Genomic DNA, 23766 nt, shown 5'->3' with positions numbered 1-23766 from the left:
TCAATGGCTACCAGGCCTAGGAAAATATGTGAAAAACAAAAGATGAGAAAGCAAATTTAGGTTGAACAATGCCATGAAGATATAAGACAAAAACAATCTGATAAATTTGAAATCATATCTTAGCGAATAATTATGTATGACATTTCAGCATATTTTCCAAGCTGATGCTTTTCAAAAAAACTTAAAAAGTATTGTATACTCACAGAGTAACCCTCAGAATACTGGAAATTTGCTGCTGCCCTTTCTTCAGCAGTGGGGCTCATGGGTTTGGGGTCAGACATTGACCTTTGTATGACCTTGGGAGCCCTAGGACTTGTTGGTGGACCTTTGGATAGATCTGTGGCAGAGCGTATTCTCTGTGGGCTTGTGTCTCCAAGTGATTTCTCATAGGACAAATACTCAAGGGATTTGCTAGGGGATACACAAGGGGAAATTGGGGAGTACAGTACTTTGGGTGATTTGGGAGGACCTTGGACAACCTGAAGAGTAGAGGCATCTGCTTTGAGGTGAGGAGACTGACCTATATCAAGTGGAGTGGGACGCCTCTTTGGAGAGGATGTTATATCAGAGTCAGGATAATCTAATCTAGCATCTACCTGCACAGAGTGCCCCCTAAGTGTTCCAGAGGAGTCTGTTTGTACAGAGATTTCAGTTAGGGCCTGAACTGAAACAGCTCCTCTTTCACCTGTGCCATTTTTACCACCACGTGGTCTACTGCGCCTGCCTCGAGCAGGAACTTCCCATTCATCTTGGTCTTCATCATCTGTCTGAACACAGCTATCAACACTTTTTTTTGTACTTTTCTTTTTCCTTCCTGTGGTGTAGGCCTTTTCAGTATTATCTTCCTCATCAGTCTGGCAGCCGCTGTCCATTTTTCTTTCTCCTGCCACAACAAGAGCCTCTGGCAGGACTTCACCTGGATACATCTGCCTAAACTTCTGTTCTTCCAACTGCTGTCTGAGCTGTTCTTGGAGTCTCTGGATTTGCTCTAACTGCTCCTGTTGCTGAGCATAAGTTTCCTTTTGCATCAAAAGGTGGGCCTGTCTCTCCTCTTCCTGCTGACATAGTATTTGCTGTTTCATGGCCTGGAGTTCTTCCAGCTCCTTCTGCACAATAATCTGTTCTTGCTCACGGAACCGCTGTATCTCCTGTCTCTCCCACTCAAGTTCTTCAGCCAAGCGCTGCTGCTTCATCTTCTCTAGTTCAAGAAGCTCACGCTCCATCTGGTACTGTCCATCTCCTGGAACTAAGGGTGAAGACAGAGCTTCTAAAGAGGCTGCAATTGCCTCTAGTGAAGCATTTGTGTAGGTGTCCAGTGCTGCCACCGTAGTGACTGTTGAAACTACATCTGATAGAGTTGTTGAAAGGCCAGCCTTTGAAACAACAGTCTCCAAATTTAATGGTAAGTCACTTTGTTCTTCAGCTGTGGTTACAGCAATTGTAGAAAGAAAGCTGTGCGACCTAGTGAGAGGCTGATTCTGTAGAGTTGACAGTGATGGCATAGTATCACTTGTGTGCATGCCTGACAGAGTATTGTAGGATGTGCTGAAGATAGAGCCAGGCTGGGTGGTTATGGCATACGTAGAAGGAACTGGTGCTGCTACAGAAGAATAAACAATACCATTGGAAGATCTTAGGACACTAGAAACACCATAGTGGGTTCCAACTGCTGAAGTAATCCTGGCTTGTGTGTACTGTGGAACTGTCATTCCAGTGCACACTCCTGTAGACTTGTTCGAATAGTCTACAGCCTCACCTGTTAAAAGTTCATTTTGTTAGATTAGAGTTTAGCACATACAAAGAGTGCAATGGTAACAGCATTGATATAACCATGCACTATCCAAAGGATGAAAAATAAAATAATAAAAAGAATACTGAATAGCATGCAGTGACATGCAAAAAAAATAAAAAATAATATATAAAAAAATACATATATGTTGAGAGCATGCAAAATGGCTTCCTAAAAAAGGAATACAGGCAGGCATACGAAAAAATTAACTGGGAATAAGTAGAGGTAACTCAAAATGATATCGAGAAGAAAGATCTTCAATGTCATACTGACCTGCCACCAACATTTTTCCAGATGTCAGGTCTACAGCACCTTCAGTGGTCTCCTTGTAATCATAACTATGCTTACTTTTATATAAGAAGAGACCAGCCTCTGCTAAGTTTGTGTCCGACATTGAAGGTTTAATTCCACCAAGACCTCTCATACCATAAGGAGTGCGATCGTATTGGTAATGGTCATCTCTGTAGCCAAAGCGATCCTCTGGTAATGGAGCTGAAGGCTGCTGAGTTGTACAACTGCTTGCAAAAGGAAGCTTGTAGACTACATCACAGCAAACTGCCCTTCTTCCAGCAGTAAGATCCACTGGTTTTCCATCGTCTTCTGTAATTACAGCAGTAACCACCTCTGCAGTGGACCCATTCATTGTAACCATAGTTTGTGCAGCTTTTACTGTGGTGAGATCAACTGCACCGGATAATCCTGATTCTAGATGAGAGGGTATAGTTGCACAAATGCCATTGCCTGCAACTGTAGGAGCCATTGTTACAGGAACAGGTTTACCCATTGTTGTTGAGAGATTTATTGGTTTCTCTGGTTGAGAATCCACGGGTCTGTAAATAATTTGAGACACAGGCTCAAAGGATTTAGCTGTTGTAAGTTGGAGAGGCATTGATGTGGGCAGAGATGCATCACTACCATAAGCCACAGTGGCTGTACATGTGAGGATGGTGATGTTATCAGTAACCACAGACACCGAAGAAGTATCCGTGCTTAGGTTTACTACAGATGACTGCACAGCACTTTGTTGACGTCCACCACTATCAATTGCAACAGACTGTCGTCTTGACTCAGAGGAAGACAGATCAACACCTTTCATGTATGCCTCTGTATCTATCTTTGGGGTACGGAGATCCACCACCTCACCAGGATGGTAGGCATGACCATTTTGCACTTGAGCTGGTTCAGATTTTATGCTTTCTTGAACAACAGAGATGCCAGTGGCTCTTGGAATGGGACATGGAGGTGGCGTTCTTTCATGCACTACAGACACTGTGGTTCTTTGGACTTCTGTGGTAACTACCTGAACGCCAACATTTGGAATAATTGACTGAGGCTGCGTTGAGGCTGAAATAGCCTCGTAGACATGACTCATGCTGGAAACTACCTTCTCTGGACCACATATTTCTTGACTTTCAATGGATTCAGTAATTCGTGTGAATGCCAATGGTACTCTAGTTTTTTGTGATGAAGGAGGTGGTTGAGGTGGTGAAGGAGGTGGTTTATGAGGTGATTCTTGGCTAGGATTTATTGAGGCTTGGGTTGTGATACCTTCTGTAGGTGAACCAGGCTGAGATGGCAAAGTAATAACAACATACGTGTCACGTAAAACCTTGCCAAACCTGGGTGATGTAGGGGACTTGAGAGGAGATGTGTTCTTACTTTCGGCAGAAGGACTCAGATTAAGGACACTATCTGCAGTGCTTGTACTCAGTATGGTAGGTCTTGCAGGTGTGTGGGCTGTAAAGGGTGGCTGCCCACCAGCTATGGGTTTGGGAGCTATGGGAGGTTTAACAGTCTCCCCAGGTTTGTGACTGAAAGTTAGACCTGCAGGGATAGAGGATGGCTTAGGTGGTACAGGTGGAGGAACATGGGGCTTATAGCCTGAAGCGAGAGGCTGTTTTACTGGTATACTGTCACCAGTGGTTGGCATACCAACTGGAGTAGTTCTTGGGGGAACCTGTGGTGGAGTCTTTTTGGGATAAACAGAGGGTTTGGGAAGTGTTGGAGGGGGTAAGGGTGGAGGAACTGGAATGTCTGCTTTTTCCAGAGATGCAGCTCTGCGTAGTGCTACAGGTTTGGGAGGAACTGGTGGAGCAGTTGATACAACACTAGGTACAGTGGGTACTATATATTGGGGTACTGTGGGTAAAGGTGATACACTTACAACTACTGGGGCTGACGGTCTTGAAGTTACACTGTGAACCGGCGCTGTAAAAGAGTCAATTTGACTAGGGGCTGATGACTTGGACAAGTCAACAACTCCTGTTTGCTCAATTCCTACATATTCCTGTGATTCATTTGATACTGCAGACAGTGTTACTTCTCTTTGTAGTGACAAATCATCTGCGAGTGGCTCAGAGGCCGATGTTTTCTGGAAAGCCTCTGCCACAAGTGGTTCTGGTTCAGGCTTTGAAACTGAAACTGTAGGTTTCTCAGAGTCCTGTGCTTGATCAGCACTGCTCTCTTCGCCAGATTCCTCTTCACCTGATGAGCACTGTGTCACTCTTAGATCAGGAATATGCAGTATTCTTCGTAGGGGTGTTGGTTCTGTTTTTTCAACTTGGGCAATTGCTGTACCTTGTGCCATGCCACTCATATCAGGTCCTGCTTGAGTTGGACTGGTACCTGGGGTTAGTACTCCTCTTTGCTTTTTCATAAGTTCCTCATAGGCTGCTTCTGCATCCAGTAATGGTCTTCCATCCTTTCCAGACTGACCTGTGGTGCTTGATGACATGGTGCTTTGCTCTTTGCTTGAGTCTGTATCAGGCAATACAGTTTCTGCTTTAGGAATATCTTCTACTGGCTTATTGTGTGTTATGTCTTGTTCCTTAAGCATCATCTCTTTCTTTCTTTGCATCATGTCCTCGTAAACCTCATCAGGTGATCTTAGTGGTTTTTTGGGTTTCTCTGACACAAAAAGTTTATCCGATTTCTGCTCATGGGATGCATCATCAACAAGAGACTCATATGCATAATCTTCTATCAGCATGCCCCCATAAAGAGATTCTTTACCAGGTGGATGTTCCTTTCCATCGTTAGTTGGAGATTTGACCTTGAGCATAATTTCTTCATATGCCTCATCAGCACTTCTTAATGCATGTTTTCTCTTTTCTTTGCACTGATTATCAGCGTGTTCTTCATCTGTTGGAGAGTACAGTGAGACTGATGTTGGTAACTGATACACTTTTTGGACAGCAACAATTTTCTCTGGGAGAATCTCAAAGCTCTCTGGTTCTGACTCCATGCTTGGGGAGATGTCTGAGCAGGAAGACCTGCGGAATTCCTCCATCTCTGCTTCTTGTCTTAGCTCTTCTGTGGGAGAGGCATCCTCAATTGGTGATAGGTTGCTTGGCGGAGTTTTGGGCCTTTCTCTTCTTCGATGTGCCCTTATTTCTTCCTTGTCTTTTTTAGATTTTTTTCCTGTGCCCTTCTGCTTCTCCTGTTCTCTCAGAAGCTCTTCTTCTTCTCGCAGCTCCTCTTCCTCCGATGAATCCTCAATGGTAGGAAGCTGGCCTGACCGGTGCTTCGCTTTCCTCTGTTGCTTGCCCTCACCACTAGATCGAACATGACTTGGGCTGCTGCTATCACTGTCTTCATCAAGAGAAGACAAAGATGTTGGAGATGTTCCTGGGGTAAAGCTGGATGCATGTAAACTGGAAGAGCCCTCACCTCTTGACCTGTCATCAGGAGAGTCTGTAAGGCTCTCTAGCTCACCATCATCTGATGTCTGACGAACAGTTGCTGTACTGTTAAGTTCAATTGTTTTAAAATGTCGTATACCAGCTCCACTGTCTACTGAAGGTTGTTCTCCTTTATCTAGTTCTTCAATTTTAGTCACAGAGATAATACTCTTTCGTTCAGGCTCATCTTCTGGACTGATACTGCTCTTTTTGAGAAGGCGTCTCCCTTTGGACAATTCACTTTTGTCCTTTTCATTTTGTTCCATCCGAGTCTTCTCTTGATCTTTAATTTTCCGTCTGGCAATGTTTTCCTCATCAGATGGTGATGCATCCTCATCTGCGCTCATCTCTATGATCTGCTTTCGGATAAAATCCTCCTCATCCATAGGGCTCTCCATTTCTACTTCCTTATCTCCAACAGTCTTTTCCCTTTGCAGTTTAGGTGAAGGTTCTCCTTCACTACTGTCCTCAAAAGAATCTCCTTGAATATCAGTGGGAACCAGAAGTTTTTTCCGCTCTTTTTTTGGTACATCAATTTTTTGCTCTTGAGTTTCTCCATGTTGGTCATCCTCTGAGCTGGGTTCTGGAGACATTGGCAACACCTCTAGTCGACGCTTGACTTTTGGAGTTTCAGTTTGTGATTCCTCTTTAGATGTTGTCTGAGCCTCGAGTATTGGAAGGACAGTGCTTTCCAACTTGGCCAAGTCTGAAGGACTTGTAGGGCTGCTTTCCTTATCGGTCTCACCAGGCTTCCTCAGTAGCTCACTCTCTTTCACTAGAATAGGAGCCTCTTCTTTATTCTACAAAAGAGAAAAAACTATTAGAAATTTACTAGCTATGATTTCAAAAATAATAAATACATGCATTATATTTATAAGAGAAATAAAAGCTACATAAGATAAACATTGGGTTTCTGGAGGTGTCTAGACAATGAACCTATTTCTACTAATTTATCTATACTTCTACCTGTGGAATACTCTAGGTGTCTACACAATGAACCTAATTTATATACAAGATATCTATACCTCTACAACGACATGTACAGTTACCTCTCCAGATTCATCAATTTCATTAGACTTTATCAATGGCTGTAGCACATCATCCAATTTTTCTTGTGGTTCAGAGGTCAACTTCCCCTCCTCTGATTTGTTTCTTTCCTGTTGGCTAAATGTAAATGATGGGGAGACTACTTCTACATCATGGTCTAAGCTATGAGGCATGCATTTAGCTGTAGATTCAAGTGTAGTGTTTTTGGTGACTTCCAGGTCAGTTACAACCAGTGCTTTTTCCATCAACTCCTCACTGGCTAATTTATCTTTCACACTAGATGCAGTAGATGTTAAAGCAGGGGTTTGGGCTTGTTGTGTAGACTGCGACTCTTCAGGCTTAATCTCAATTACAGTTTTTTCATCTTCATGCTTACTGACCACCGGGGATGAATAGACTTGGATTTTCTGGTCAGTAAGACCCTTTGGCATGGCAGATTGTTCTAGATTTTTTTCTGACACAGAGTCTGGAATCTGTCTAATATCCTTCTGTTCTGGCAATAGTTTTTCTACCAACTCATTCACAGCAGGAATCTGGGCTTGTTGTGTAGACTGCATCTCTTCAGGCTTAATTTCAATTATTGCTTTTATGTCTTCATTCTGACTAGCCACTGGGGATGAGGGGACCCCTATTTTTTGCTCAGTAAAATCACTTGGCATAACAGACTGTTCTAGAGCTTTTTCTGTCACAGTATCTGGAATTTGCCTAATTTCCTCTTCTTCTGTAACTTTGTTTTCTAAATTCTGTGAAGCATTATTATTATTAACAGATGACAGTTTATCTTTAATGGCTTTACATTCATTCTCATTCTCTGTAAAAACATCATCTAACTCTGTGTTTTGCTCAGACACTTTCTCTGTTTCTGACATTTTTTTCTCTGGTTTGGAAGCAGCTTCTTGAAGGGCTGGATGGAACATATCTCCCATCCTTTTCTCGTCTATGTTTTTATCTGGAGTAATGTCTTGTTCAGAGAAAGTGCTTTCAGAACTAAATTCTAATTTTATGTTGTCAGGCATAGTCTTGAGAGTGACTTTCTGCTCTGTGTTCTCAAGGATCTCTAAATCTCCACCTGCTTGATCTGGCATACATTTTTCCAGCACTATTTTATCTGTGCTCATCTGTTCCTTTTCCAGTGGCTTATATTCTTTTTCTACACAGAGCTCTTTAATGCAGCAATCCTTTGTGTTATATGTACTACCATTTTCATCTCCACTTGCCAATATTTCTTCTGTGAAGCTGAGTTCAGTAACTGGAGATGGTGAGAGCTCATCTAATTGTCTCTGTGATATGTCTTCTATCTTATCTTCTGTTTTTTCAGAATTCTCATCATTATTATGTACAGAAATATTATTTTCCATAATACTAGAATCTTTGTTAGTGACTTCTACATTTTTAAACTGATCTTTCATCTCTGGCATTTGTACTATAGGCTCTTCTTTATCACATACATTTACGTAATTTTGGGGGGTTAACTGTGCTGTTTCTGGAACCTGCTCTTCTGTTAATTCATTATCTAAAATGGCCTCAGCTATGAACCCATTTTCAATTTTATCTGCTTTATTTTCTGGCTCTGTAGATTCTTCCTGATATGCAATATCATAGGATGGTTGATCATCACAAGGCTCACTGGACTCAATCCCTTGTGCCTCAATTTGCACAGAGGCCTCAGGTTTCCTCTCTGGCACATCCCCTATGCTACTTTGATCAGAATCAGTAGTTGCTGTCTCAATAGAGCTTTCCTTTACAGGCATGTTATCTACCATATCGACATTTGAGGGTAGTGCAAGCTCTTCAGATTGTTTCTCTGTAGTCTGACTATGTGGTTCCTTGCTTATAGGAGAGCCTGCATTGAACTCTGTCATTTTGATCTCTGTGGCTGGCTCTGATGTCTCAGTGGATTGTGGCTCCATTTCTTTTTCTGAAATGGCTTCCAAGTCACTAACCAGAAGGGTCTGAATAACACTGTCAATTATAGGTGCTTCCTGGCTGCTTTCAGGCTTCGTTTCAAATGTATTAGCATATTCTGGCTTTTGGACCTGGCACTGTTCTGGATCACTTTTCTCTGTATTCTGTACCTCTGCATTGTCCTCAGTTTGTTCTACAGTTTCAGCCTGTTCTACATCTGCCCCTATAAAATCTGCTGTCTCTTTTAAAACGTGAGGTGAAGGAGGGGCATCTTCATTAACTATTTGCTCAGTTATAGTTACTACGTCTTCTGTGTTTTCATTTAGGGTGCCAGGTGCTTGTTCTTTGCTTTCTTCTGGTACTACCTGTGTACTCTTCGGTACTGGCTCTGCTGTAACCCCTTGTTCTACATCTGTATTTTTTACATCTTTAGCTGGGTCTTGAGTTATGCTGGGCATCCGTGTCAGCCCTTTGGCAGGAGTGGCAGTGGCAGTAGGTGCAGGAGAGGAAGGGGTGGAGGATGCAACACAGGCTGGGGAGGAGGGAGGAGTAGGTTCGTGTTTGGCTGGTAGCTTGGATGGAGAAGGTGGAGGTGGCATATCCCCAAGTTGCCCAGAGAGAGCCCTTTGGGTCTGGCAGTTTAGGCAGAGCCATTCTTTCTGTAAAAAAAAAAGAATAATAACAGATTTGAGATTAAGTATTGAAAGTTAAGGTGCGACAAAACATTTACTCGCAGAACACATTTAACTAATAAACCTATTATACTACAGCAGAGAATAACTCACTCTATTTCTGGAGTGTTTTTTAAATGTATGTAACTTAAGAGATTGTTCATTTATTATTAATAGTAATGGGATGAACCTTTATCAGTTCAGTGTTAGAAAAACCTGTTCAGCAAAAACTGAACCTCAACAGTTAACAGATGCAGTGAATATGTGGAGTCAATGCACACGCACATGTGCACACGCACATGCAAGTTGGTTGTGTATTGCTCTTTTTTTAGGCTAATAGTGAAGTAAAACATGCTAAAAGATTAAGCAACTTTAAGCTGTGTGGACATTGTGGATATACGGTACGGTATTCCTCCAACTCTCAAAGTAAGCTACACAAAGGAAATGTGGTCTATAGTTGTTCTAGCATTCTTTCAGCATAATTGACTTGAGAGATCACATGTGAAAAATATCCATCCCCCACTTAAGCTGTGATTGAGATGTGAACTAACAGATGTTTACAATGGCCGTTTTCCTGATATTCCAGCTCACAGGAATTTATGTAGACAGATTTTAAATACGTATTTTCCAAATAAAAACACTGGAGTTGGTAAAAGCTACAAAAAGAACAACACCTGAAATGTACTTAACCATGTGACGTCAAGCAGAGCACTCCATGACACTGGATGCACCACAAATGGTAACGTCAGAGATGAATATTACATGTTCGTGGGGGATGCAGATGCCACATGCAGGCAGTCCTCTCATGAGGAATCATGCCTCACTCGCTGACGTAAATTCAGAGCGATCTATGTTAGGCTTCAGTGCTGAGGCATGCTTAGCTACATTTTGGTTCTCCAGTGGCTTTGCTGCAGGGTTTAGTCTAAATCTAGAGGAGGTCTGGGATCCCTGTGCCATGAGAGGGCAGGGATACTATGAGATAAGGATATTTTGTACCATACTCAAGTTGTATGGCAAGACCCATTACTGTATTTGGTGTGCAAAGACATATAATCCTAATGAAACCCTACAAGATGAAATAGTGATGTACTTGTAACCTTATGAAAGGTACTTGTATTTCAACATTATGCAGAACGGTACATCAGAAGAGAAAAATGTTATCAGAATGTTATCCTATCTAAGGAAAAAAATTATGACTATAAATCAATAAAATGAGGAAAGCAAAAACGTAGAGATTTTCAAACATTCTGGTCAAACACAGCAGTAAGGTTTTACTGCAAATTATTATAATGGCAAAAACAGATGCTCCTCTTAGTGCTAATGCAGCTTGAAACTGAAACTTGGACTTGAAAATGAATGAATTGCCTTTTTATGCAATTCATCAGCAACAAAGCGGTCGGCCCAAATCATGAGATCAGACATAGGCAATGTAGACTTGGAACTGAATGAAAACAAATCTATTTGACTCACAGTATACTGACTTCAATTATGAAACATCAATGTTGAGTCTTTTTATTTAACAGCTAATCACCTAGCATACTTGTGTATTTCAAAAAGCCCTAAGATATACTAGCCTCACAAACAGAAGCAATAAATTCAGCAGCCTCAGAGGTGAAGAGACTGTAACTAATGCGAAATAACGAGAGTTCAGACAGTCACATGATTTGTGGTTTGGGCTGAAAACACCGCTTGTCTTCTCACCACTCATTCTTTCATACTTGCTGAGTTTGCAGACAGGAATATCAGACAGAGCTACATGAACTTTTTTATGAGGGCCCATATAATCAATGCCAGACTTCTTTAGAGCATCTCAGAATGCTGATAAGGGACTATAAGATTTATTACAGATGATTTGAAAGGGAAACTTTTCATAAAGAATGTAGAGTAAAAGGAAACGTTTCATTCTCAATCTCGTAACTTTTTCAGTTCAAGCATATCCCATGAAGTTTGAATAATGAAAAAGAGCAGTATTTGTGAAAATGCTAATTCCAAAAAGCACAATAGAAAAAGAATTCACATCCAATTTTTACTTTCTAAGAAAAGTCTCATTTTATTGTGGTATCATTTCAAGAGGGATTTTAGCTTCTTGATTACAAAAGGTTTAATAAACAGGTTTTCTTGCATGCAATACAATTATGCTCTTCCTTCTATGGAAGATGCCTCTGATCTGAATTTAAGTTTCTATTTCTGTCAATCAGGAAAACTGTGCTCTACAATCCCTATCCGATGAGCACAGATGGGTGTGCTTACTCTCAAAGCCAGAATGTGTGTATGTGTGAAATCTGTCAATAAAGGTGTGAAACTGAGCTAAATTTACTAAAAGCCCAAAGACTACTTGCTTCGCGAATCAAATACACTCACTTACACACCTACCACGTGAACTGAAGTTTCCATCAAAATGTGTTCTTTACAGTTATGTTACAAATGTAAAATAATAATAATATAAGTATATGGCAACACCTTCAATCAGATGTTTTCATAATCTTTGTCATTTTAATTTCTGATGTCAAATTTTTTGCCACAATTTTGTTTAAAGAGCTGGCATAGGACTATTAAAACCATAATTGTAACTGTAATTATGGTGTAAGATTGTGTATTTAGATACACGGAATAAGTCTTATTTAATTCATAGATTTAAATGTGACTAATTATTCGTCAAACTGTTTTCAACTTCTGTCATAAACGCACAATAAGCAAACAAATAGGAAGACACGTTTTCTCAATAACCTTTCCACACACTTCCTCTTCCAAATTCTAATATCATTCACCGCCTCCTCTCTCACTCTCAGTGCTCTTTCTTTCTCTCCTCCTCTCACATCCGCCACCCCTCTTCCTCTCCTTATTAGCTAGCTACAGTAGGTCTGTGTGAGGTCGAAACTTCCTGTAAGACTCTGAGCTGGCACCATACTGATTTCCTAGTCCTGCGTGCATGGTTAAAATGTGCCAGTTTTCATTATGCTAAGTGTCTGATGTTAACAGCGCATTAAGTGATACACATAAAATTTGAGTCAGCAAAACACATGTGTTTCTCAGTGATGAGATTGCTGTCTTTGTACACTTGGTTTGGAGCTTGGGTTAATGGAAAGGGTGCCCTGTGGCTGTCTCTCCGTCACACACAAAAAAACACCTTCACATCTAAAAATACGACCTCTTTCAAAACATCAGGGACAGGATGACACGTGGTGGACACTGCAGGAATGCGTCTGGCCTAAAAGAGAGCCTTTTGAGCTCAAAGGAAAACACACACAGTCATATACACTGCAATAAAAGCTTGCTGCCACAAAGAGGAACATCTCCCATGATGTCCTGCAGTCATTCTTGGCTCTGCCTCTACCACTCTGGCTATTTTTGCCTCAGTGTACAAAAGAGTACAGAAGCACAACTTTGACTGCGAGCCAGACAGACAGGTAGAATAAAATACAGATAGACTGGACAATTTAAGTCACATTGTATGATTAGGCCAAGAATAAGCAATGAGTCATTGAAACTCTAGAAAAAACTAAAAAACTGGGGTGCCTCAGCGTGACAGGACATTCACGTGGACAACTCGTCCTATCGATTAAGAGACACAGAGATGTTATTCAGAAATGCAAGCTAAAGATTGCTAAAGATAAACAAAGCAGACATCATAATCAAACAGACAGGCGGACAGATCTCCATGGCGATGGAAGGCACACAGACACACACGTCTGTACACATTATATAAAGTGATCAAATAGACCGATTGGGAGACGGCACTGTAGCTATGGGAACAGAACAAGCAGACAGAGGAAGGATGAGAAGCTCTTTAAAGAGGATACGAAGTGTTCGAGCTGAAGTATTAGGAAGAATTAAGTAGTTTAACTTCTCATTTCTAGGCAAAAATGTAAACAGACTTGCAAAATTTGGGAGGGACTTCAGTACAGCTGAACCTGCTAAAGCATTTAACATTATATATATATATTATATATATATATATATATATATATATTTTTTTTTTTTTCTCAATTGTGTGTGTGTTTGTGAATATATATGCCTGTCTGTTTGATTATATATGCTTATATTCTAAAAAACACCATAATATAATCAAAGAGTCAACAAACAAACCATTCTGGAGACAGCTCACAGTTGTGGTGACATATGCAAATTTTTTTTTAAATATATCAAAATACTATATAAAAGTACTGCTTTATAACGAAGACAGATGAGTCTGATCTTTTATTTTAAATGTGTTAAAAATTTAATTTCCCACACATACTGCTATTCAACACAATCTGAATGAAATAAAAATGCATAATTTTAAATGCTTTTTATCAAGGCTGAATCAAATCAGGTCAAAAACAGAAGTCGATCATGCCTGCTCTGCAGCTACAGAGACACAGCACAACAGCATGAAGCAGTTCTGGCTGCTGGATGCTCAGATTTAGGGAGGTGGTTGATTATGTAAAACTGTGGAGTTCTGCTCTGAGGGAGGCTATGCAGTGCTGTATGTGACCCCGGGCTGGAAATACTGAGGAAGGGGAGTCAGCTGAATCTATTACGCTGGTGGAGTGGGAGGTGGATGGGTCACAGTGAGAGTGAGCGTGTGGGCAAAACCTTGGAGAATAGAAGCATGGCAAAAGACAAACAACATGAACTTGATTTCTTGTTGCACTGTGCTGACTGTAACTGTATGCATGGAATGAATGGGTAATCTTTGAGGTGGGGGTGCACTGTGGGGAAGGATGACACATCAGGTGGCTGGCAAGTGACTCAAAGCCTAAGGCAGATGGCCAACCGAAAAAAAATAAAAAAACACAGAGAGTGTGTGAAATCTAATCCCTGGTCCAGTTCTCTATGGGACTGTTGTGAAACTGTCAACACTGTGCCACACAGAAAAAGCGTCACACCTGATTTGTCCAACAATGGCTACATCGTTAGAGATAAAAGAATGATGTTGAACTGCTCATGAGCTAAAATGACATGTGCCACTAACTGCAGACCTGCCAATTACTGATTTGGACCATTAAAAACACTGACATAATAGTTAAACAAAAGTCTGTGGATACACTTAACACTTAAATGTAATGGGTTAAATACTGTCAAGCTAAAGGAGTATTTCATATTCAGAACAAGTTAGGTTTAATCAACAGCGTTGGTAGCGTGATGTTAATTTCCACAAAAAATCCTTTTGAGAAGTCCATTGTAGTTAAAAAGGATGAGGCGATGTTGAGGATCTTAAAATCAGGCCAACTGACATTTTTTAAAAATTAAAAAAAAAAAAAAAAAGTATATTTAGTACATTTAAAAGGTAAAAAAAAGAGTAAATTTAATTAAAAGAAAAAATATATATATTCATAATAAAATGATTCTGTTGTAAAACTGGATATAACTTAGTATGTGATTTTTTTTCCCCCACTAAAATTATGCATGCGTTTTGGCTTAAACCCATTCACTTTTGTTCTGCCTCACTGTAACCAAGATAATTAATTTTTAGCAAAGGGCAGACATCGAAAATGAAGATGAAATTACATTAGAGGTTATCAATGTTTTGACACGAGTGCTGTTGGTTGAGCTCAACTTCAGCGAAATGTTTGTTTAAATAAATAGAGCATGTTAGATTCTGGGCTGATTCTTAAATGCTTTGTGTTTTATATTATACACAGAATGTGATGGTTTAGGGAACATTTCCAGCCTTCTTCAAAACAACCAGTGAGAAATGCCAAGAATGAAGATGAAGAAAAACAGAGACAGAATGGGAGTTTTAAGATTCTAATTCAAGTCATATAAATCCATGGAGGAGGATGGATAAAGGCAGAGGAGTAGCGCCACAAGGAATTCCAGTCAAACATCTGATGAAGAAAGTGTGTTGTAGTAGAGAGACAGGTGAAAAAAAAACAACAAACAGAAATGGAGATAATTTCTGAAAGCGAAAGTGTGTGATATTAAACTCTTGTACATATTGAGAGATTTTAAAATATGGCCCTTAAGTGGCCTTTAGAAAAACTCAGATGTTGCCCTTTCAATCCTATTAGCTCAAACAGATTACTACACAAACTCTCACATGCACACTCGCCCCACATTGTAGCACAAGTAGTGTTGAAATCTCACAGGAAGAGAGAGACAGAAAGAGAGAGAGACTGAATCTAATCTCAAGTGAGGATGTTCTTCAAATGGAAGCACTTCAGCGCTGATCCTGATAACGCAATTTTGTCTGGCCTTGAGCCTTTTTGATCAGGACGATCTGACAAATAAACAACACACTGCAAAGGCATGTAGTCTCATGCATTAGCGTCTACTATAATAAGGCCTGCCTACAGTTAAAAATGACAGGGCTGTCTCTTGCAGTTGTGGTCTAAGCTAAATGGGCATGAGTGTTGTCAGCCATCTTGGTAGGGTACTCTTGACAGTATAATAAGTCATTGGCTGCAGCATGTGAGGTGAAACCAGATGCACTTGCTCAGGCTAATCTGCTTGGAAAACCTGAAATAGACTCACGGGATTACAGAGAGAATGAGCAACCTGGTGTACAAACCCACGACAGGGGGTGTTTTACACGTGAGAGCCATCAAAGGCCGCGGCGCGGAGGTCAAAGCATGTCAGCTTAGCATAACCTGTTCATACGGATGGAAGAACACGTGAAGTTCCCTTGAGGAATGTTATAATTTGTTTAAAGACGTGCTCTCACTTGGAATAATGCTTGTGGTAAAGAACGATACAAAAATTTACCACACTAAGCAGAAAAATTGTATTTTGCACAAAAACATGCACTGTGTAATAATAATAATATTAATAACCACTACTAATGCAAAATACAAAAGAATATACCTGATTAGGCTTATTCTGCAGCAACTGATTTGGTTGCTGGTTTAATTTAATGGCTTCTTTCCATGTGAAAACGTCGCAAGTTTGTATGTCAGAGGACAAAATTTTAAACGAATACATTGAAATGATCATAGTCACAGTCAAATACACTTACATAAAAAAATAAAACACACACACACATTGTGAGATTTGATACATCTCCAGGAAGACAACTTTGTGTCCCATAGGAGACAATTATTGGCTCTGAGTCACACAGGCAGTTACCCTCACCGGACAGACTGATGTTGACACACCGGTCTTCATGCAAGTGTTGCTCTGCACAGTCAAATCACAAAGAGCAAAAGCCTTTTGGCAACTTTATCAGGTCTGGGAAGAAAAAAGGCTTCCAAGATTGTGGGAAGCCAGTAATTAGCTACTTTAATTAGCTACTATACATTATAATTTAGTAGGTAATTATAGAATATATAGTAACTAATTATAGAACGTATTAATCAACAAAGGTGTAGATCTAGGCAACTTGTGATAATAGGAAACATAACATGACAGCAATTTTTCATGCATAATAAACACATTAGTTAATAATAGATATAATTAGTTATAATAGATATAGTTCACCTAAAAATTAAAATTCATTCTTTAAGAGGCTGTGTAAATTACAGAATCTTCATTTTTACATCCTTTGCTCATTTTTAAAACATACCTCCCTACCTTCTGAGTTCACTAAAAAGCAAAGGCTAACTTCCAACAGGAAGCGAGTTGGTGAGTCATCTGAGATGGGATCAGACTAGGAGTGCAGACACATTCTTAAACACATTTACTCGAAGAGGCTCAGAGTGCATTGGATTACACAGTGAAGTGTCAAGCTTTTTAAGTAAACAGGGACAGGAATGATGAGACTTATGTATAATGCAACAGAACAATCAAAACTTCAAAGAGCAACAGCAAAAGGCCATTCTCCAAAGATATGCTTAAACTGTAGATCACCCAAAACCCATTGTAAATCACACCTTTGATAACCATAAAAAAGGAGCACATACAGTATGCACATTATGAAAACTGACCAAAAAAACCCTAATGACTCATCTTGTTCACAGGCACATATACAAATTCTTGTCCAATAAAATGCCCTCTAGAACAAGCATGTCCCATCCTCCTAAATTATAAATACCACCTGCCTACGACAAGCAAATGCAAGTAGCATAAATAGTCTTTTAGTGTTGCTGGCTGTGATGAAAAACTAAAAGCTACATGCAGCTAAAAACAGAAAGAAGCCCTTTGAGGTGTTCCGGCCCAACTTCCTGTTGTAATTGGAAATACACCAAGAATAAATTGCTCAAAAACACTTTAACGAAAGAGTTGCAGCACAACTCTTACCTCTGAGAGATGGGGAGTGGGGTTGAATCCACACAGGTTGCACACAGTCTTCTGGCACTCTGTGCACGTGCTATAGTTGGGCGACTCTCCAGACCTCGTGTTCAGCTTCACTTTACAGAGTGGACAGCAGGACTGGGCCTCAGAGCCTGAAACTGGAGGCTCCTCTACTTCTGTCAGTTTTGGAGCGGGCACGTCCGCTGATGTTTTTCTTTCAGCAGCTTTAGGTTTTGGAGATGCTGTGTCTTTGGAATAAGCAGGTGGTGTGTCGGGAGGTGACTCTGAACCTGAGTCAGGAAGGGATCCGGGAGGGGAGTCTGCTTCAGACCCAATGGGGGAATCAGGGGGTGATCCTGGGGGAGACTTTGATTCCTCCCCAGAAATGAGATTGGTGGCAGAGCTCAGGATGGAAGAGCCAAAACCAAACATCTTTCCAGACACGCTCTCAGGAGACTGAGAACTTGCCGGTGAAGGTTTAGCTGACTCTGTGAGACCACTGAACCCACTGAAGAGTTTTCCAGTGACCGACTCGGTGGTCTGAGCAGCAGAGCCAGCCTGAGGTTTGGACGACCCACCAAAACCACCAAAGAGTTTTCCTGTGACTGACTCAGTAGCCTGGGCACCTGGTGAGGGTTTTGTCACCTCTGTCAATCCTCCCAAACCAAATCCTCCAAAAAATCCCCCTCCATCTTGTTTCGGAGTAGTTTTTGCAGGAGAAGGCTGAGGACTACCTTTTGGGCTCTGTGAAGGTTTTTGAAGAGGTGGAGGCTGTCCACGCTTGGCCCCTAGTTGTCCAGGTTGAGGTCCTTGCTGTGGTCCGGATTTTGGTGTAGTTGGAGGTGTACTTCCTTTCCCTGTATCAGCAATACTCTGTTGTTTGGTCAGCATTGGGGGCTTCTTCCCTGGCTCACCTTTAGAGGGAGACCCAGACGGTGGCTCTTTCCTTTGTGGGGAGGGAGGTGCAGATCCCTGCTTGGGGGACTGCTTCATCATTGGAGGTACAGAAGGCTCCATGCCCCCCACAGCCCGCTGCATCTGACAGTTCAGACACAACCATTCCTTACCCTGTGGAAACAAACAGTGTATGTCAAGGCACACAAACACAGATGCAGTAAATACCATTTCTGTGAGAATATTGATTAGCATTTGCATTATCCCAAACTAATTAGAAAATAGCAATCAAAAAAAAAAAAGTCATTATATGGCCAGAAACACCCAGTATGCAATTTGTGGAGAACTTTATTCTATGTAATCCTTTATTCTTATTGGATTGATTAGTAAGCTCTAAAAGTCATGAATTTCTGATTTAATTATAGGAATAACATTTAATTTACTTGTATTGTTAGTTTGGCTGAGTCATTTATTGTAATGCACACTTTAAAATCCTTTTAAAAACAAGACTAACATTGTACACTCATCACCGTGTGAGTAATACTGTTATTCTCTCTAACATGGACCAGGAATAATGCCAAACGTCTGTATAATCACTGCCTAACTGATGAATGTAGTTTCTAAACACTTTGAAAAACAACTTCCTCCACTTCCTGTCTGGGTGATGTAAGTGACCTTGATAATTTTCCACCTTCTGTGCCAATATTTTCCTCTCAAACTCATGGATGAGAGGAATTAGTGCAATTTTGCATTTTAGGCAGAATCAAAGAAGGGTTATTAAAACAAAACCCTGCAGCTTTAATGAACAAATCTAAACTGATTTTGCTGGTGTCTTCAAAGAAAAAATAGAATAATAGAGCCGTGTAGATTTATGCCACTCTAATCTATGTCTGGGTAAAAAGTGAGACCACTGTGAGATTTATGTGAATGATGTAGTATAAAGGCAGCAGATATGTCTCTTACCGCTGAGTCTGGTGGACTGAAGCCACACAGGCTGCACACCTGCTGTTTGCACTGAGTGCAGGTGTTGTAGTTAGGTGGCTGGTCTTTAGCCTGCAGATTCAGCTCTGTAGAATTACAAAGAGGACACATTGCTTTCCCTTGAGCCCCCGGCCCAGGTTTACCCTGCTGTTGAGGTCCACTGGGTTTTGCAGCAACTCCTGGACCAGGCTTCCCAGTTCCTTGTTGCTGGGGGCCTGGTCCTCCAGGTTTGGGTCCTTGCTGTTGAGGTCCTGGGCCTCCAGGTTTAGGTCCCTGCTGTTGGGCTCCTGGTCCCCCAGGTTTTGGTCCCTGTTGAGGCCCTGGTCCACCAGGTTTAGGTCCTTGCTGTTGGGGTCCTGGTCCACCAGGTTTGGGTCCCTGTTGGGGTCCAGGTCCCCCAGGTTTAGGTCCCTGCTGTTGGGCTGCTGGTCCCCCTGGTTTGGGTCCTTGTTGAGGTCCTGGTCCACCAGGTCTAGGTCCTTGTTGTTGAGGTGCAGGTTTACCTTCAGGTCCCGGTCCTTTAGGTGGACCTTGCTGAGGTGGCTTACCCCCTTGCTGCGGAGGACCCTTCCCCACTCCACTCTGTGGGCCAGGAGGCTTTCCTTCCGGCTTTGCTGGCGCTTCTTCCTCATCATCACCAAACAAACTAAACTTTGGGATGTTGGCAGAGGAGACAGCAGAAGAAACCGCACTTAGGGGGTTGGCCCCACTCAAAAAGCCAGACGAGAACATGCCAGTTCGTGGTTGTTCTGGGTCTTTGGGCTCCTGCCGGAAACGGGACTCAAGGAGGCTGAGGGAGGAGGGGCTCCGTCCAGGCTTTGGCTTGGGAGGAGGCCCCTCTCCAAATGCATCTACAGTCCGACTTTTACTGAGACCTGCTGGGACTCTGGTGCCACCAGCTTGAGTCTCTGGTGGCCTGTGGAGTGAACAGACATAAGGTCAACTTCACATTCATTACCCTCAAGTCAATATAGATTTAGAAAAATGTGTAACTGAAATGTACTTTATTTACTTAATAGCTATTCTGGATAAATTCCAAAAAATAAATTTCAAAGGCCAATGCAAATCATTCAGACAATCAATCAAAATCAAAATTCATGCAGCAGAAAAAGATAAATCTAAAATGAGCTTCATGGCCAAAATGTAAGATCCACATTGCATAGGCAGTTTATTACTGTTGTCTGTGAATAATATAACTATTTTTTTCTGTGACAGAAAAAGTAAAGCCACAAAAACGGCCACAATTATATAACAATGATTACCTATAACCTTCATATTGTGGTCGAAAATTTACCAAACAGATTTGTTTCACATTTAGGATATTAAAGTTCCCATGGCAGAAGATCGCTCTCTTGGTTATAAATGCTTTAATAAACAGTTTTCCTGCATTTGGGCTATAATGTAGCGCATCTTAATACAGAGAGAAACCGCCTTTAATGTAAGGAGACAGAAATGTCACAAGGATAGAAGACACCTTTCTTTTAGCAATGAAAAAATTGCATTTTGTCCAATGTTCCCTATTTCTAACAATGTACACATCTAGTTACAAAAGCCTGAAGTCAGTTTTTACATCTGCAGTTTCTTTATCTTTGGTTATTCTAGTTAAGACAACTAAAGAGAAAAGAACTGTAATTACTAATCAAAAGGTTAATCTTAATATTACTTATTTATTAAAAATAAAAGCTTTTGTAAAAGAACATTTCTTAGTTTTTCGGCCTAATTTCACTATCATTTAATTTTTGTAGGCTACATTATATTGTTAGCCCAACGGCTGTTCAGCACAGCATCATAAAGTGTTAGTGGGTTTTTTTTTTACATATATTTGAGCGTTCAGTCATTCAGTCACCCATAAAAGATCATCACGCCATGTCCAATATTCGTATTGTTTCTGATGGAGAGGCGCTCTTCATTTAGGCATCACTGCGAGCGTTTCAGCACCACGGACAGCGAACAACATATAATATATGTAACTGTAACACGGTCCTTGTTTTCAGGTGTAATACTACACGCACGCTCCCCAAAAATAAGCAAAAGCGATCAATGAGCATGATGGCATTTGTGCTTGCGGTGCTATATTTAGTCATATTAATATTTATACCCCCTCCCCCCATTTGCGCTTGGGTAAAAATAACACATTTAAGCCTAAGCAACTTTAAGGGCACAATTCAATTAGCATACGAATGAGATCATGTCAAAGGGAATGTCGATCGCGTGCTTTCAAGTGATCGAATTTTCATAGACTTGTGTTATTCTCAGACAGTGTTTTCCAAAGCTGCTCATGACATCACCTACACAGCCCATAGGAGGAAGATGGAGTGTGCATGGAGAACGCAACGGATATCTGGATACAGAGAGAACCGAAATTTGCCATTTGGATTCATATTTTTCACGAAAATGCAAATTTTTGTAAATTCAATCTATAAACCTGGTGTCTTGCATGGATTGAATAAGGCGGTTTGAAGAAAACTACATTCATCAAACACTATGCACATCCAATGTGCACATACAGTGACCCACCATATTAACGATGATGACATTAATTATAAAAAATGCTTTTTGTTCAAATCAGCGATAGTTATGGTCACACGCATAGCTATAAAACAGAAGCGCACTAAGGAGGCACTGAATTGCAATCATATGCATGACTGAAAATTGGGCTGGATTAAATATCTCGCTCTTAAACGGCCGTAAACATGCAGCAGGAGCGTGAATGGGTGTGATCATGTTTTGCATCGGTGCTGCTGTCGTGATGTGCCAACCTGCAGTGCCCTGATCAAAACACAAGCACATCATAGACGCGTCCAACACAAGCGCTCGGGCACTAGAGGGATGGACATCATCATCATCATGATTACGGCATACATTTAAAGACACTTCAACTTGCCTGGACTGCGCTTTGGCCATAGCGGCCACAAGCTGCTTTCTTTCCTCCTCAGACAGATTACTGAGGTCTGCCTCCACCCCAGCGGGCATCTGGATGAAGCCACCCTTCCCATCAGGTGCGAGTCCCGCTGGTAATCCAGCGAGCGCCCCTTCGCCGCCTTCTAGGCTCGCTTCGTTCCCCATGATCGACCCCTTTCCCTTTTAATCCCCCTCCCTCCAGCTAATTGCGCGGCGATACGGCTCTTAATGTCCGGAATAAGGCGACGGCGTCGGTATCCGCGGCTGTTTCGGATGCATGGCGTTTTATTTTTCCATTTCAGTCGAGGGGCTCTGTGGCGATAACGCGCATCCCGAGAGCAGAGCCTCTCCGTGCGGGTGTAGGTCTAGAGTTGTGCGCCTCCCTCCTCCATCCATCCAACGCGCATGTCCCGCCCCTCACAGGTGATCGTAAGACGTCGCCGTTGGAAAAAACGGAATTAAAGGGACAAAGCGCCTTAGAATGAACAAATCTTCTCATAATTACCCTGTTTATTTTGCTTTCAAGCCGAGCCAATAATTCCCTAATTAGCGAATTTGCTAGAGAGCAGCTGGTTTTGTAGTAACTTTGCATTACGTGTTACACATAGACTGCCTGTAAATATATTTAATTAGGGTAGTTGACGGATTACTTATCCATTAACCTTCTTTTTATAATATAAAGATGTCTTGTTCATTTATAGACAGGAAAAACCTGGGCTGGTTGTTATAACTGCAAGATCTCATTACCTTTTGAGGAATAGTTCACACTAAATTTAAAACTTACTGAAAATGTACTCACCCCCAGGCTATCCGAGATGCACGTTAGTTTGTTTCTGCATCAGACAGATCTGGAGATATACTTAGCATTGTATCTCTTGCGTTTACTTTGTTTTATGGATTATGGACTATTTTTTTGGCCCCAAGTAATGGTTAAAAGTTAAAACAATGCTAAAACGAATCTAATTGTGACAGCACCCATGTAAAGCTACATTACTACATTTTCCTAACAAGTAACTTTTCAGCAAATGTTCATTTTTAAAGAAACCGTTCTTTCAAGATTTGAATAAAAAGTCCAAAAATGCATGTTTTATTTTACGGTGGCTCCAAACTAAAACGTATAAGCGGTTGAGTTGCACGAGTTGTTTTTAAGTTGAAAAATCTACAAGAAAGTAAAACTGCAGCCTTTGCAGCTGAACACAGTGTAACCAGATCAGAACATCAGGGGCTAACATTTTATGGTCTAAAAATGATTAGTTCTTACTTTAGGCTACTCTCGCTTCCACATTATCAGCACTGTATTTGAAATGGTAGCATTATTATAAGTGTTCCCTCGGCTCTTAGTGCTTGAATTTATTCTTAGCTCCCTGCTGTTACTTTGGTGATATTTGTACCCTTTTCAAACTGCTTTGAGGAAGAATATAATGGTTAAAACTGTGAAATAAAACTGAAACAGTGCTGTACCTTTCACTAGTTGTCTGCTTTAGTGCATGCGAGTGAATTATTGCTGTAAGGTTTAGTCATCCAACCGCTGCATAGATCACACATTCACAAACACATCCATTCACAGACTCCGTCATCTTGCTCACAGATCTCCTGCTGAATAGGAATCGTGAGTCACTGCATCAATATGTCCATAAGTCATCAATATGTCCTTGGCTCATAGCTATGCCAAGGGCCTGTAGACAGAAGGAGACACTGAAGGAGTTTGTCACCAATGACTTCTAGAGAGTCAGAGGGAGAATTTGCA

General features: G+C 41.1%; 1 protein-coding gene across 9 annotated transcripts in view; it reads right to left on the bottom strand.

Moving 5' to 3' along the window:
- Window positions 1–22422, bottom strand: part of pcloa (piccolo presynaptic cytomatrix protein a) — a 43555-nt gene extending 21133 nt beyond the window's left edge. For 7 of the 9 annotated variants that reach the window (XM_043236673.1, XM_043236675.1, XM_043236677.1 and 4 more), the window contains exons 1-6: window positions 22003–22411; window positions 19101–20034; window positions 17250–18311; window positions 8787–9080; window positions 2063–6269; window positions 204–1756 (exon numbers count right to left, since the gene is read on the bottom strand). In XM_043236673.1, the coding sequence (XP_043092608.1) occupies window positions 204–1756; window positions 2063–6269; window positions 8787–9080; window positions 17250–18311; window positions 19101–20034; window positions 22003–22184 (8232 nt within the window). In that variant the 5' untranslated portion in view covers window positions 22185–22411. Of the gene's footprint in view, window positions 1–203; window positions 1757–2062; window positions 6270–8786; window positions 9081–17249; window positions 18312–19100; window positions 20035–22002 lie in introns of all 9 variants that reach the window. The other 2 variants (XR_006250627.1, XM_043236680.1) reach the window with 1 other exon arrangement.
- Window positions 22423–23766: the final 1344 nt, after the last annotated feature.

The sequence above is a fragment of the Puntigrus tetrazona genome, chromosome 4 (genome assembly GCF_018831695.1).
Source record: "Puntigrus tetrazona isolate hp1 chromosome 4, ASM1883169v1, whole genome shotgun sequence".
Classification (NCBI taxonomy): Eukaryota; Metazoa; Chordata; class Actinopteri; order Cypriniformes; family Cyprinidae; genus Puntigrus; species Puntigrus tetrazona.
The sequence above is the reverse complement of the archived record's forward strand: the minus strand, read 5'-3'. Positions and strand labels throughout refer to the sequence as shown.